Source organism: Aquarana catesbeiana, linkage group LG01, assembly GCF_042186555.1.
Source record: "Aquarana catesbeiana isolate 2022-GZ linkage group LG01, ASM4218655v1, whole genome shotgun sequence".
NCBI lineage: Eukaryota > Metazoa > Chordata > Amphibia > Anura > Ranidae > Aquarana > Aquarana catesbeiana.
Genome location: NC_133324.1, coordinates 167,360,283 through 167,376,640, shown reverse-complemented (window position 1 = coordinate 167,376,640; position 16,358 = coordinate 167,360,283). Strand labels below are relative to the sequence as shown.

General features: G+C 42.1%; 1 protein-coding gene across 5 annotated transcripts in view; it reads left to right on the top strand.

Annotated features, from left to right (window-relative positions):
• The window catches only part of MCTP1 (multiple C2 and transmembrane domain containing 1), a 1,184,139-nt gene that overhangs the window by 420,169 nt on the left and 747,612 nt on the right, over positions 1 to 16,358 (top strand). For all 5 annotated transcript variants that reach the window (XM_073624522.1, XM_073624521.1, XM_073624523.1 and 2 more), the window contains exon 4: positions 14,858 to 14,937. In XM_073624522.1, the coding sequence (XP_073480623.1) occupies positions 14,858 to 14,937 (80 nt within the window). The remainder of the gene's footprint in view (positions 1 to 14,857; positions 14,938 to 16,358) is intronic.

Sequence of the window (16,358 nt, the reverse complement as noted above, 5' to 3'; positions counted from 1 at the left end):
TCTCCAACATTAGGTAAATCCCCTCATAGACAGTGGTCACTGGAACAAGTGCCCCCATTGAAAGATTACCTCTCTGTTCCTGTTCTAGTAACTCAAACTTTTGGATTTTTTCCCTAATCACCCTGGTGATAGTCAGGGCAAGAGAGAATGCTTTATCTAATGAGGACACTAACAACAGTAAAACCTAATAAAGGTTTTATCCTCTTACTCCTCTACCCTAAACTACAAAGAGTTTATAGACACTTTAAGAAAATAGGAGCATAGGAGAGATACACCACTAATGCTGAAAATGTTAAATGAATGGCTGTTATAAAGATTCACTAACTTTCGTTTTCTCTGTATCAAAACAAGTGTGCAGATCAGTAATTCTGACAGAACTTTGACCTCTGACAGTACTTTGAGTATTGAAAAAGCCAGGCTATAGCCTTCAGAAGAGGGTGGCCCATGTTTTTGCTATATCTTATGTCAGGTATCTTAAAGCAGAACTTCACCCAAAAGACAAAGTTCCATTTTTCTGCCTCACTTCCCCATCACCTTTGTAAAAAGATTTTTTTGAGACGAAGCAGGCACCTGGTTTTGACAGGTACCCACTCCCATTTCCGCTCAGATCTCCCAGGCGATCCAAGTGGAAGTTGGCTGCCCCCCCTTTGTCCACAGCTTTCTGGGACACGTCACAGGTCCCAGAAGGCTGTGGGAACATTTACAAAGAGCAGCGCGCTCCATGCATGTGCAGTGTGAAGCTGCAAGGAGTCACAGCAGGCATCCCCCATTGAGTTTCAACAAGTGACACCGCCTGCCAAAATTACCAATTGAAGTCAATAGGACCAGGCTGCAACTGCATGCCAAGTGCAGCTGTTGCAACATGGTGGTTCAATGTAAAGTCTCAATTGGGATAGAACACCCCCCCCCCCGGGATTGATAAACAGAGTATTGCCACCTGAATGCCTGTAAACTGGCTATCAACCACGTCTTGAAAAGCAAGCCACTGCGGATCCGTTTTGAGAGGGTGGTAAAGTCCACCATTAGTGTGAAAGATTCCTTTAGATGTGCATACCTCTACAAAGGTATGGTCCCATGACCAGCATGGGACCATGACCAGCAAAATATAATCACCAGCAACCGTACAAAACCCACAAGTGGCAACTCCTATCTTCACTTTGAAAGTTGCCACCACCCAGTGTGGAAAAAGAATATCCCCAATGGACAATTCAATAGATTAAGGAGAAATTGTACAACAAGACTGGAAGATTATACCTTACAAGGCAAACATATGCAAAGGAAATTTAAAGAAAAGGGTTACCTGAGAGATTTAGTTCAAGATGCTTTTTTATTACATACCAATAAGTCATCCAAGAATAATAATATTAGTAGCCAAGATAACACTACCAAAGAAATTGCAAGATTTGTGTCCACCTTTAACACCAAATACAGGACCATCTCGAAAATCATCCACAAACATTACAATATTTTAAAGTTAGATCAACGTTTGGCCCCTCTGTTGCCCTCCAAACCACAAATAACCTTTAGAAAATCGTGTGCTATAAAAAACATCATTGCCCCAAGGAAGCTAGAAAAAACGAATAAAAGACCTTTGTTTGACATTAGGGCTTTTTTTGATAATAGAACAGGTATATTTCAATGTCGGAAAAGAGGTTGTTTTACTTGTCAACCTAATACCCATGATTGTTCAAAAGTTGTCACTAACAAGGGCACCACTTTTCAGATCAAACAGTTCTTTATGTGCTCGACTTAGTTCATAACCTATGTCCTGCGGTGCCCCTGTAACCTTTTGTACGTGGATCATATGATGCTTACTCTTCGTACGAGAGTGGGTGAGCACTGTAGGTTCATTATAAAGGGATTTACTCAACACAGTGTCCCACGCCATTTCTTACAGGCACACAACCAAGATTTCAGAGGCCTGGAGGTAATGGCGATTGAGGCCATCCCTAAGGGGACGCTGACCTATAATGAGAGGTTCTCCCACTTTTGCAAAAGGGAGACCTTTTGGATTTATTTGCTGGGTTCCCTTTCGCCTGATGGTCTTAATGAGGCTTGTAATAACAGGGCATTCCATAGAAACACATTACATGTCAACTATAACATCTATCAAGGTTCAGAGTGCACCACTTGAAACGGGTTAATAAGAATGACTATACGCTAGTTGTATCAAAGGTGCAAACGTCAACATCTTCTCTGTAGATGACCTTTATTGAGGTATACATCTTTGAACGATAGAATGTAAATAAAGGAAAAGAAAGGGTGGAGAGTGAGAGAAGAGTGGTGATAGGGGTGAGGGAGCTGGGGAGGGGGGGTGTATCTGCCTCGGTCCAAGCTCACCTATGCAATGTTCTTAGCTATCAACATATTACGTAGGTTGAGACATAATTTCCGTGTATGCGGTAGTGTATTTGAAGGCAAACCAGCAGGACCATATCTTCTTTGATAGGCTAGATTTGTTTCTAAGGGAGAGAGTCATATCTTCCATGTAGTAAATATTGTCTACTTTCACTAGCCATTGACGTAAAGTCGGTATGGTCGTTTTTTTCCAATATTGAGGTATGAGTGCCTTTGCAGCATTAAGGAGGTGTGGTGTTATGGATATTTTATAGGGTCCCACTGGTTTACCTGTACAGTGAAATAAAACCAACCACAGATCATTGGGAATCTCCCAACCCTGGATTTCCCTGATCCAGTGTAGAATAGTTAGCCAGAATGGGCTTATCAAGGGACAGAACCACCAAATGTGAGCATGTGTTGCTCTTTCTCCGCAACCTCTCCAGCACATAGGCGATGTTTGTGGAAAAGTCTTGTGCAACACCACAGATGTATAGTGCCACCTTGTCAATAATTTGTAGTTTACTTCCGCCATTCTAGAAGCCCCAGAAGAGGTATGAGCCAATATGAGAATGGTGAACCTTTGGGCTGTTAACAACTCTTTTTGCAAATCTTTTTCCCAGTTGCGGATAAAAGTGGGGACTCTTGTAGATGCCAGCGTTAGCAAAGTGTGGTAGAAGTGGGAGATAGGTTTCTCCACTGGTTGATCTTCGGAGAATGCGGCTTCCAAGGGAGTCAGATCCAAAAAGAATCTTAGGGGTTTCGGGAGAGAGTGCACAAAAGCCGCTAGTTGTTGGTGTCTCCACTGATCCAAAATAGAAATGGTGGAGCTGTTTTTTTTTGTTTTTGTTTGTTTGTTTAAAAAATTCTGTAATTTCTTTCAATTCATTATTTTGTAATTTGTATACATATATGTGAGTTTAGAGTAGGCTCATAAGCACTGTGTATAGTTTATATTCCTTGTCATAGAGTTGAGAGGGGTTAACAGTATACTCCATGCTGGCCATCTCCACCCCCTCCCCTTCCCCTTCAATGGGTTTAAATATTGCTGTTGCTGTCATCTCCGTGACTTTGAAAAAGCGCATGTGCGTGAAACATGTTAGTCACGGCAACCCAAGCTTGCGGTTCACCACTCCACACGAGTCTTCCTTCCCTTCACTTCTGGACGCAGCCCTAAAGTCATCCAGCATGTCCGGCTCTCGTGGCTTTGGTCGGCTCCCCGGCTTCATCGTTCATTTGTGAATCATACAGTTCATTGCCTGTAACCTGGCACGGCCGTGCCCCGCGACCAGCCCCAGCTCTTCTCAAGCAGCCAGCAGAGTGCCCTCCCGCGTTGCGGCTCCCATCTTGGACACCTACGGAGCCTGGTCTCCTGTGTGCTGCCATTGGGCTGTTTATCACCTGCTCTTCACCGGGTTGTCCCTGCTCTCAATTCAGGTAGTTGGTTCAGGTAGTTTATTTTCCACATCTCACCAGCAAGCCACCTGGATGATATTAAAGTGACACTAAACCCTCGTGTTTTTTTTTTTTTAAATAACAAACGTGTCACACATATGTCAAGAAGAATGTCAGACACAGAACGCTGGACTCGGCCCCGCCCACCAGCGCACACGTCATTGGATTTGACTGACAGCAGCGGGAGCCAATGGCTGCACTATCAATCTCTCCAATGAAGAGCCGAGACACCGACCAGAGAGGAAGAGTGCATCTCCTGCGTGGGAACGAATGGACTCAGGTGAGTAAAACATAGGATGCATTAAGGTGAAAAAACACTAATGCCCCGTACACACGGTCAGACATTGATCGGACATTCCGACAACAAAATCCTAGGATTTTTTCTGACGAATGTTGGCTCAAACTTGTCTTGCATACACACAGTCACACAAAGTTGTCGGAAAATCCGATCATTCTGAACGCGGTGACGTAAAACACGTACGTCGGGACTATAAACGGGGCAGTAGCCAATAGCTTTCATCTCTTTATTTATTCTGAGCATGCGTGGCACTTTGTGCGTCGGATTTGTGTACACACGATCAGAAATTCTGACAACAGATTTTGTTGTCGGAAAATTTTATAGCCTGCTCTCAAACTTTGTATGTCAGAAATTACGATGGAAAATGTGTGATGGAGCCTACACACGGTCAGAATTTCTGACAACAAGGTCCTATCACACATTTTCTGTCGGAAAATCCAACCGTGTGTACGGGGCTTAAGGGTTTACAACCCCTTTAACTTCCTCCTACCCAGTTTATTGTGTGGTACCATTTGCTTTTAAACTTTTTAATTATTCCATTCGCTATATGCCTTCATGCTATATAACTGATTGCTGCATCTGTTTCAACATCCCACAGTCCTACATAGACTTTTGCAGTGATTGTTTATCTTCTTAGTGCAATAAACTATTTGTCATTTATCCATTTGTCCAGATGTAATTTATGCAACTTATGACTTTACCCATAAAGCGCTGCCTTTTTGTTTTTTATACCTCTACAAAGCAGGGTTATAACTGCCAGTAAATTTACTGACAGTTTGTAAAAATCTGTGATTTTTTTTTACAACTGCCAGTAAATATCAGGGGCTGATAATTTCATGCTGTGTTGACTTTTTAAATGTAAATCAAGCAAATGACTTTGTTGCAGGTATTGCCAGTGTTTCCATATCATGTTTATACTGTTCAAATATTCACTGTGTTAGTTTTCAATAGGAGTTCTGTAATTTCTCAGGTTACCAGTAAAAAATGTGCTCCGCCAGTAAATTTTCCATGTTTTGTCAGTAAAAAATGCTGCGGGAGGTTGGCAACCCTGCTACAAAGGTGACTTCCCCCTACATGTGCAAATTGGATAGTTAGCACCTACCCCTGCCACCTGCTGATAAAAATCAGTTTTTGGTCACCAGTGTCAACCCTGTTGTTCGGTGAAAAGAAAAACCGTCAAAAGCCACACACACACGTCTTTGGATGATGGGACATTTGAATTTGACTGTTTGATATCCAAGCAGATACACATATCTGTAAACCTCAAACACATATCTGTAAACTTTCTCAGCAGATAATCTTCCTGTATGGCCAATCTCTCTGTATGTGTAATAACTATCTCTCTATGTAATAACCCTGTGTTGAATTTGAATTACTAACTGCTATCCAATTCTGTATTTTCAGTGACAACATTTCATCCTATGAATGTAAAGCGTTGTTTAATCTTTATTTATGTTATGCCTCTGCACTCCTCTCCAGAATGCCACTTCCCATGTTCATCAGTGCTTCTTACACTGACTGTATAACATACAATTGTGCTTGAAAGTTTGCCTACCCTTAGAGCATTGGTAAAATATGTACCATTTTTAAAGGTGATTGTAGCCGTATTAGTGCACTTGCGACAGAAACAATTGAGTACTGTCCGTGATACTTTTTTTATTTGCACTAACATACAATTTTTCAGGACAAGCTTTCGGGGTATGTCCCCTTCTTCAAGTTCCCAGCAGTACTATGTACAGTGCAGGGTATGCAAACTTTTGAGCACAACTGTACATATTATTTTTTACTGAACAGCAGTAGGTGCACTCCTTACTTGGATTGGCTTGGATAATCTTTATTCAGTACTTCAGTATGTAATTTCACATTTGTCCTGGAGGCTGTCATATCATCTGATATTATTGCTCCCATTCAATACACATCAGAGCATTCTCTGGTCCTGGAGAAAAAGCCCTGGCAGGCGGAAGCAGCATAGAGTATATACTCACCAGCTACTTTATTAGGTACACCTTGCTAATACCAGGTTGGACCCCCTTTTGCCTTCTGAACTGCCTTAATTCTTCATGGCATAGATTCAACAAGGTATTGGTAATATTCCTGAGATTTTGGTCCATATTGACACGATAGCATTTCGCAGTCGCAGCAGATTTGTCGGCTGCAAATCCATGATGCAAATCTCCAGTTCCACCGCATCCCAAAGGTGCTCTGTTAGATTTAGATCTGGTGACTGTGGAGGCCAATGGAGTACAGTGAACTCATTGTCATGTTCAGGAAACCAGTTTGAGATGGTTTGAGCTTTGTGACATGGTACATTATTCTGCTGGAAGTAGCCATCAGAAGATGGGTAAACACAAACAGAGTTCCTTGAGCGCTATAAAATGTCAGCCATATACATGGGTATACGAACCCTGGAAGATGTAAAATGAGCTAGAACCCATTGCGGCTACCAACCACTGGAAAAATGGATAACGAAAAACAAAAACAAAGAAGCAGCGCTCTATGGGTGAAGCATAAATACTTGTAGACCTTTAGCCAAGTAAAAAGTTAATTTATTTATTGCACTTCTGGGAAATAAACCACAACTGTCAATGATAAAGGCGTGCAGGGGTTGCAGAGGCAATCATAAAAGCATATAATGTAGATACCAATGTAAAAGATACTAATGTAAATTTAATAACATTCTTTTACATTAGTATCTGCATTGACTATATGCTTTTATCTCACAGTAAGTTGCACCAACATGACACTAACACCAGTACACGTAGGTACACTTGTCACCCCCTGATGGTCCCCCCCGTTAACCCCTTCACTCCCTGTCACAGTGTCACCCAGTGCAGTTGTCAGATTTTTCACTGATCACTGTACTGGTGTCATTTGTGACACTAATCAGCATTAGGGCAGTTAGTGGTAGGCACAGGTAGCTTTAGGGTACCCCCCTTAATAAAGGTTTAACCCCTTGATCACCCTCTGTCACCAGTGATCACCATATTAATGTTACGGGTGACGCTGGTTAGTTATTTTTTCATAGCGTCAGGTTACCCGCCGTATATTACCAAAATAAAGGGCTAACCCCCTGATCACCTGGAGGGTGATCTCAGTTAGGTTTTAGCATCAGTTAGGGTCTGCATCGCCCCAGGCAGCGTCAGATTAGTACCAGTAGCGCTAACACCCACGCACGCACTGTACACCTCCCTTAGTAGTATAGTGTCTGAACGGATCAATATCTTTGATCTGATCAGATCTTTACTAGCGTTCCAAGTAGTTTAGGGTTCCCAAAAATGCAGTGTTAGGGGGATCAGCCCAGATACCTGATAGCACCTGCGTTTAGCCCCTCTGCCCATCCCAACCCAACCCAGCCCAGCCCAGCCCACCCAAGTGCAGTATCCATCAATCACTGTCACATACAAAACACTAAAAACACATAACTGCAGCGTTCGCAGAGTCTCCCTGCGAACGCTAACAGTTTTTCTGGTGCTCTTTTTTCATGTGAGTCTCACTAGTTTTACCAGTAAATTTATAGGCCAAACTGTCCAGTCGAAGGTACACTAGTGAAGAGGCCTATACGTTTCTGAGCAAGACAGATGAGAGTGAAGAGGAAGTCACCCATCTGTCAGATTCAGGCTCAGAATATGATCCTGTAGACAGCAGCGGCACCCTGACAGATAGCTCTGACGACAGAGTAGTGGTCCCTGCCAAAGTCAGGCGTACCCAACAGCCTGCTGCTGTTGTCGAGGTGCATTAACCTGCAGGGCTCTCGTATGAAGCAGACATCCAGTACTAGTGCCGCTCATCCTTCTGGTTAACTAGCAAGCACCAGTGGCCTAGTACATCCTGGTTGTACATCCAGCACTGCAGTAACACTTGGTGACGTGGCGAGTCCCATAAGTGCAGTTCAAGCTGGTGAGGTGGCTAGTAGTGTAGTGTCCCGCAGCCACCAAGAAGACAAGGACAGGCCCGTCGAGCCCATAGTGCCCTTCCTGCTGCATTTGCCAATCCGAATTGGGAGCCCACCCCTTCTGCAGCACCCGTACTTCCCCCTTTCACTGGCCAACCTGAAATTCAGGTGGAAACAGTTGATTTTACGTCACTTGATTTTTATTCGCTGTTTTTCACAGAAGATCTCTATATATATCTATTGTGGACCAAAGCAATTTGTATGTTGGTCAGTTCATCGTCGCTAATCCCCAGTTGACCCTTGCCAGAGAATGGAGACCTATTACGGTCTCTGAATTCCTGGGCCTATTCCTCCTCATGGGCATAACTAAAAAAAGTGAGTTGCGGTCATATTGGTCCACTGACCCAATTCACCATATGCCCGTGTTCTCTGCCTCCATGACCAGGACACGATACGAGCAGATCTTGCGGTTCATGCATTTCAATGACAATGAACTCTGTCATCCTTGGGGTGACCCTGAATGCGATTGACTCTACAAAATTCGGCCCCTCGTAAACCACTTCAACCAACAGTTTGTAGCCTTGTTTACTCCCGATTAAGTTGTCTGCGTTGATGAGTCCCTGATTACGTTTTCTGGCTGCTCGTCATTCAAAGAGTATCTTCCCAGCAAGCGTGCCAGATACGGGGTCAAGATGTATAAGCTCTGTGACAGGGCAACAGGCTATACATATAGTTTTATGGTTTACGAGGGAAGAGATAGTTACGTAGAGCCAGAGAAATGCCCAGACTACATAGGGAGCGCTGGTAAGATTGTGTGGGACTTGGTGTCACCCTTATTTGGAAAGGGGTACCACTTGTATGTGGACTATTATTACACGAGCGTGCCACTTTTTAGTCACTTGTTTGATCATGGAATTAGCGCATGTGGCACTGTGCATTCTAATTGCCGGGGCTTACCCCAGTGGCTTGTAGATTCTCGTCTTAGGCTAGGGTAGAGAGCCTGCTTGAGATGTAATAATTTGCTTGCTGTGAAGTTGAGAGATAATAAGAATGTTTTCATTCTGTCCTCCCTTCATGCAGACACGGCGGTCCAAATTCAAATGGCGACTGGTGTTGTGGAGAAACCCCTCTGTGTCCACGAATATAACTTTGTACTCAGCATAAGATCTTTTATATCTTACCAAACATTTGGGCAATTTAGTGTGTTTTAGTCCATTAAAATTCAAAAAAGTGTTTTTTTCTCCAAAAAAATTGCGCTTGAAAAATCGCTGCACAAATACTGTGTTAAAAAAAAAAATGCAACACCCACCATTTTAATCTGTAGGGCCTTTGCTTTTAAAAATATATAATGTTTGGAGGTTCAATGTAATTTTCTAGCAAAAGAAAAGTATTTTTTTTTCATGTAAACAAAAAGTGTCAAAAAGGGCTTTGTCTTCAAGTGGTTAGAAGAGTGGGTGATGTGTGGCATAAGCTTCTAATATTGTGCATAAAATACCAGGACAGGTCAAAACCTCCCCAAATGAGCCCTTTTTGGAAAATAGACACCCCAAGATATTTGCTGAGAGGCATGTTGAGTCCATGGAATATTTCATATTTTGCCACAAGTTTCGGGAAAATAACAATACTTTTTTTTTTCACAAAGCTGTCACTAAATTATATATTGCTCAAACATGCCATAGGCATATGTGAAATTACACCCCAAAATACATTCTGCTGCTTCTCCTGAGTACGGGGATACCGTATGTGTGGGACTTTTTGGGAGCCTAGCCGCGTACAGGACCCCTACATCCAATCACCGCCTTGGATTTCTAAGGGTGTAAAATGGTGATTTCACTTCGCACTACCTATCACAGTTACGGAGGCCCTGAAATGTCCAGATAACACAAACCTCCCCCCAAATTACCCTATTTTGGAAAGTAGACACCCCAAGCTATTTGCTAAGAGGCATGGTGAGTATTTTGCAGCTCTCATTTGTTTTTGAAAATGAAGAAAGAAAAGTAAAATGTATTATATTTTCTTTTTTCGATTTTCAAAACTTGAAAAGCGAGATCTGCAAAATACTCACCATACCTCTCAGCAAATAGCTTGGGGTATCTACTTTCCAAAATGGGGTCATTTGGGGTGGTTTTGTGCTATCTGGGCATTTCATGGCCTCATAAACTGTGATAGGCAGTGAAGAGTGAAATCAAGAATTTACGCCCTTAGAAATCCTGAAGGCGGTGCTTTTTTTTCAGGGTCCCGTACGCGGCTAGACTGCCAAAAAATCCCACACATGTGGTATCTCCGTAATCAGGAGAAGCAGCAGAATGTATCAGCTTATGCTGAGGGATCTACAGATCGGAAAAGGCCTGATTGTATACTTGTCTCAGGTCACTGTTTCAGGGTGTTGAAGCAAAAGAGTCAATAGCCAGGCACCTCACATTGTCAGAGACAATGCTCAGCAATGAAAGCTTCCATGTTTCTCTCAGGACAGGTTAGATGTTGTAGCACCTGGACTGTGATGATCCCCTGAGCTAAATTCAAAGAAGAGAAAAAAACAAGGGCACAGCTGTCTTAGTGCATTAAAATAGATATTTATTTGAGAAAGAACAATGTTGCAGCCACATGTAATCAGAAGTGAAAAGATTCAGAGTAAGCAAATGACGACAGAAACGAGTCCCCCATGGCCAGCAGTGGGGTTGAAGGAACTCTGCAATGGATCTGTGTAGATGGAAGCGGTGTACTCGCCAGATGATAATTGAGTAGCAGTGTCCTCACTGATCAGTCTTGGCAGCCTAGACTGTACCTTTACTCAGTGGTCATCTGATGGGTCCACTGCTCCTGTCTATGTAGACATAAGAAAAAAAGTCCTACTGCCTGGTTTACGATTAGACACAGTAGGTGGGTCGCTTTCCCAGTATAGTCACTGGACATGCAAAATAAGTACGCTAATTATACATTTGGGTGTTATTTAGACATGTTCACAATGTTATGAGCCAGGTTAGGACCAGGTATAGAAGAACAGTTCTGTGTAAAATGAATCATCCTAACAGAGGAGTGTTGTTTTGGACACAAAGGTTGTGTGCTCACTGGCTCTACTGATGGAAATCAGACCCTTAATATACCCCCACTGCTACCTATGCAGCAATGAATGATTACTTCCTATGGCAGGAAGCAATGAAAGATAACATATCCTAGCCAGCCTTTCCAGGTGTTGGGCTATGAGGGGCACACTTTCTGCCTTCACAGGTCTAGACCAGACTGTGTTTGGGGTAAACATTTTTGAATGGCAGGCGCTGGTTGGTTTGAGAGCAGAGACACCTGTTAGGAGTTAATGCTTGGTAATTGTACTGCCCTCTTGCAGCATCAGACGATGAACCTATGTTGTATAGATAACATAATAAATTTACATTACCTTTTCATACACTGTATTCTGGTGGTTTTCACGCTCCCTGTTTTATTATACATTTCAGCTTGCTGGGGTTATAGTCTACAACCTTTGATGCAAATACCACTACAGAAATTTACATTTAGTGTTCCTATACATCTTAATTAATAGCTTAATAGCTGCCAGCTGTCATTTCCAGGGAAAATGAGAACTGAGCGTATACATATCCCCCTCTTTTTTGCATGCTGCATTGAGCAAGTGTTCTCAACTTATTTGTAGGGCACAAAAGTTTTCAATAATAACGTGTCAAATTTAGATGTACAGCGATCCATCACCTTGTAAAATGTATAGTGTGGGATGAGTTTTCATACACCAGCTCAGAAAAATGTGTTGCTTGACATTATCATACTTTAAATATATTTTTATTTGAGTTTAAGTTTTCATCGGTACAATACTGTGAGATAATCAGGGCTGCCGTTAGAAATTCAGCCTACTTGACAGGGCCTCACCCCCAAAATATCAAAACAATATTTTTGCTGAAAATACACTGAATATTATTATTACTGGACACAAACACAACATAAATTACAAAATTCCAGCTAAAATTAAAAGATTAAATTCAATTGAGTTAGTAAATATAGCTCTGTGTGTGAACGAGGTCTTGGAGCTCATTCATAAGGGTGCTATTGCCTGTACAGCGTCAATTTTTTTATGTGGTTGAAGCTGTGTGTAGGCAGCCTATGTTACGCTGTGGGGATGCAGCAGCTGTACAAACACAGCCAAGGGTCCTAATTTGACATGCGTGTGGGTGCAGATGTATGGCCCCCGAACACCTGTCCAATTAAGACCTGCGGCTGTGTTTGTACAGCCTCTGTGTCCTCATAGAGTAAAATGTACATATTTGCCAGCACACCACGGATCGTCAATTATAGTACGTCCAATTCTTTTATTGAAGAATGATCACATTACAAAAACACTACAGTCTCTATCTCTCTGTACTTCCCTTTTTCACCGCACTCCCTTTCCACCTTTTCTTCTCTCTCTCCCCACTGAACACTTATCTCCTCTCTGCAACATCTTTTCCTCCCTTCTTCACAATCTTCTGCTGAAGCCCCCTTGACTACTTCCTTTCCCTCTTTAAACCCATCTCTACTCATTTGCACTAATTTCCAACTCTCTGTGCCTTCTTTAACTCTTCACCTTTTCTTTACTTTTTCAACTATTATGTACATCCCTGCATTTATTAGCAGCCATCTATGCCACTGGCCCCCAGCCTCCTTCATTTCTCTATTTTTCATCTTCACTAGATGGAATTTACTGCACTGTAGAGGGTAGATTACTGCACTGCTTTAGCCCCTTGCCAACCTTTTTTTTACATGTCTGCACCCTTCTCCCTTTCCTTGCACTTTCTCTCCAGACATAGACGTGTGCACAGGGTGTGCCAGATGTGCCTGGGCACACCCTAATCACCCCATGTGCATAAGCATTATCCGGGGGCGGCACTAGGTGGGTGGTTGGGGTTGCCAGTGTAAATGCCCCCATTATATTAAAGGCTAGGTTCAACTTTAAGAACACATTACACCCGTATTTAGGGTGTAGCGCACTACTCCCTTGGGAGCTGCTGGGTGAGATCATACCTTTTTGTTAACTGTATCCGTTCTTCCACCCCTGCACGAATCACATCAGCAGACAGTTTGATAACTTTAAACAAAGAACTTTATTCTCTTAATTGCAGTATGTTCCATAATCTTCCCGGGAAATATGAGTTACCTCTTGGTCTCTGGTTCCTTAGAGTAGCTAAGTCCCTTTCCCTTAGTGAACTGACCGATGCCCCTCTGAAAAGCATCTTGGTATATGGATGTTGGAAGTCCCAGGCCTCACCTGCCCATCTTGCCTCCAGTAATCCTCCCCAGGTCAGTTCAGGAAAGTCCGGATAACATCCCCGGTCTACTCCATCCTGTTAGCATGGCTAGAATCATCCCATCCGGGAAGTCTGGTCCACTTCTCCCGGAGTTTCTTTTAGTAGATTTAGTGTTGTTGAACCTTCCAGCACTGAGGTCCCTGAACCCTCAGGCCTTCAGGTTTAGTTCCTACTATCCAGCGCTGGAGGCCCCCGCACCTCCAGGCCTTCAAGCCTGCTCCTTGCTGATTACATCTTTCCTCTTCCTTCGTCCAAGTTTCCCATCTCCAGCCTCTCTAGGTATGTGACCCCCAGTTTATATATGAGTCCCAACCCTGCCCACTCAAATTAATGATTGGTCCAGGACTGTGCATACAAACTGCCTGCACCCTTGTCTCCAGCCCACCTTCCTTCCAGTACTTTTCACTGGACAGAAGTGGTATATCTCAGGATAGAATGCAGGTGGTCACACCCCCCTTTTCTACTCTGTCAAATCTCCCAACCAAATTAACCAACCAGGCCTAACAAACAGTAAGGCACTGGCAATTTACCTAACACTTATCCTAACTACTAATTAGCACCCACCTAAAGGTGGTGGGCGCTACAAGGGTAAAACACAATATGCTCCCAATCAACTGTCTCCTACCATCAGAACCTCCTCCCTGTGACAGCAGGTGGCATTCATGTGTGTTTGAGCTTTGAGGTGCACACGCGGGGCTAATGCAATAGGCTGTGCACACCTATGTCTCCAGATCTACTTCACTTCTCTCTCTTCTGAAAGAGAGCACCTGCAGGGTGAATATCCTTTTAAAGTGATTGAAATCAGTAAAAATGTAATGAAAATTCTAGCAGTAAAACATAATTTGCAGAGTTTTTATCAATTTGCATTCATAAGCGTGTATTGCAGTCATGCCTTACTTTGTTGAAAATTGATGCAATGTCTCCCTCTAGTGGTTTTCTACTTAAATACACAAGGTACACTTGGGTAAATCAGCACAGTCATCAAGGTGTTTTAATGCCATAAACTTTTTTTTACCAGCACTGTTCTCTTTTATATCACTTTTTTCTCTCTTGTCTGCATATTGGATATAATGCTTATCTGTTGTAAACCATTTTTATTTATTTTACAAAGCAACTAATTGTACAGCAGAATAGTATCTACGTTTAAAAAACATTATAATATGTCAAAGCACAGGTGTAATGTTAAGAGTATCCAAGGGAAAATGTTGAGAAATATATTGTACATATGGTGTGCCAATGATAAAACATAAAGCATTAATGTTAAGCGAGCCCACTATTTATAGAATAACCACCGCATAGAATTCAAACCCCTGAAATATTTTTTTATTACTCTTAACCCTATGATTTTTTTAGTGTTCCCATTGGTCAGATTTCTCCTCACTTATGCTGATTGGTATGCTGATATCGGGCAATTTGCTTTTCTTTTTTCCTTTTTTTTCTGTTCTGGTGATCACATTCCTCTTATTTCTTGCCTTGGTGTCACAGGTTTAAATGTATAGCGATATCTCCCCAAGTAGAATCAGATAGGGACATAACTATATCAGAATTTTACTAAACCTGTACTGCTTCTGTTTTTTTTTTCCCTAGGTGTTTGATTATGATTTCGGACTGCAGGATGATTTTATGGGCTCAGCGTTTCTTGATCTGACAACATTAGAGGTGCAAAGGTAAGACTTCACTTTCTATTTATTTACCTGGTCAGATTTCTCCACACAGTACTTGATTGCTCATACCTAACACAAAGAGTCAATTTAATTACATTGCACAATCTGGGATTGTGGATTTGCTTTGTGAGAAATTCTGCACTCCGTGAAGAAGATGTTAGGGATTGCTGATGTTCTGCAGGCTACAAAAAGAGACTTCAGACTTCCGTTACTATAGAAGATGGCCAGAGGTCAGCAGATATGTCTCTGGACTTGCAGTCCTTTTGAAAGGATAAAACATGGAGAAATGTGCATGTATTAAAGAAATGTACTAAATACACATGTTTTGTGTTTTTATGTACACACAGTCGGATTTTCCGACGGAAAATGTGTGATAGGACCTTGTTGTCAGAAAATCCGACCGTGTGTGGGCTCCATCACACATTTTCCATCGGAATTTCCGACACACAAAGTTTGAGAGCAGGCTATAAAATTTTCCGACAACAAAATCCGTTGTCGGAAATTCCGATCGTGTGTACACAAATCCGATGCACAAAGTGCCATCAATGTCCGATCGTGTTTACGGGGCATTAATGTTTTCTGATACTTACTTTTCAGAGTTTGGCTTTACCTTTAAACTGTTTAAACTGACTTACAGGCTTACTTATGGCTCCCATTATTGCCTTTGCACTTTAAAAGCACTTGTGGTCTTGCATATTACTAGCTTTTCTGACTTTTTATTTTGCAGTTGGTACATTTCCAGGTGTTTTTCTGTGTTTGTTATACCATTTGCAGCTTCCACATGAAAAAGCTTGCTCAAATGCATTATAAAGAGTGTTAAAAATACATGTGACAAAAATGAGGCCTAACTGTTCTGTAAATATAATGCATCTTTATCATTTGTTTAGGGACCAGGATACCTAGCGTCCCCGGAATATGGGTCCCATTGCAAATGCAAACTTTGCAGTCCTTATTTTTACACCCTGATCTTTCCTTGAAGCCTACCAGTATCAAGATTCTCTGAGATAATGCACATACTTTTATGTATTACCTTTATGATCATTAATGGTGAACTCCAGGCAAATCACTAAATAAAAAAATGTCCTCTTGGAGTCATGCCACATAATTGTCTCTTGTACCTCCCAGAGGTAGTACACTTACTAGAACAATGTGACCGATTTATAAAGTAAGGTCAGTATGCAGTTTGAAGTTGTCCTTCAATATCCAGATAATATAGCACATCCATCACCCTCTCAATGCTGTTCAGCGAGCCTGAATCTCAGCAGCAGTAAAATGTTCAGAAGTCACCCTTCAACAAAGTGAAAACATTTTATTCCTGGCATAACAGAGCACTCCACAAATCAGAAGAAGGAAAGAAGAGGAAAATAGATCCTTGTGTATTATCTTCTAGTGGTGACACATCTCCAGCTAGATTACAACCTCTG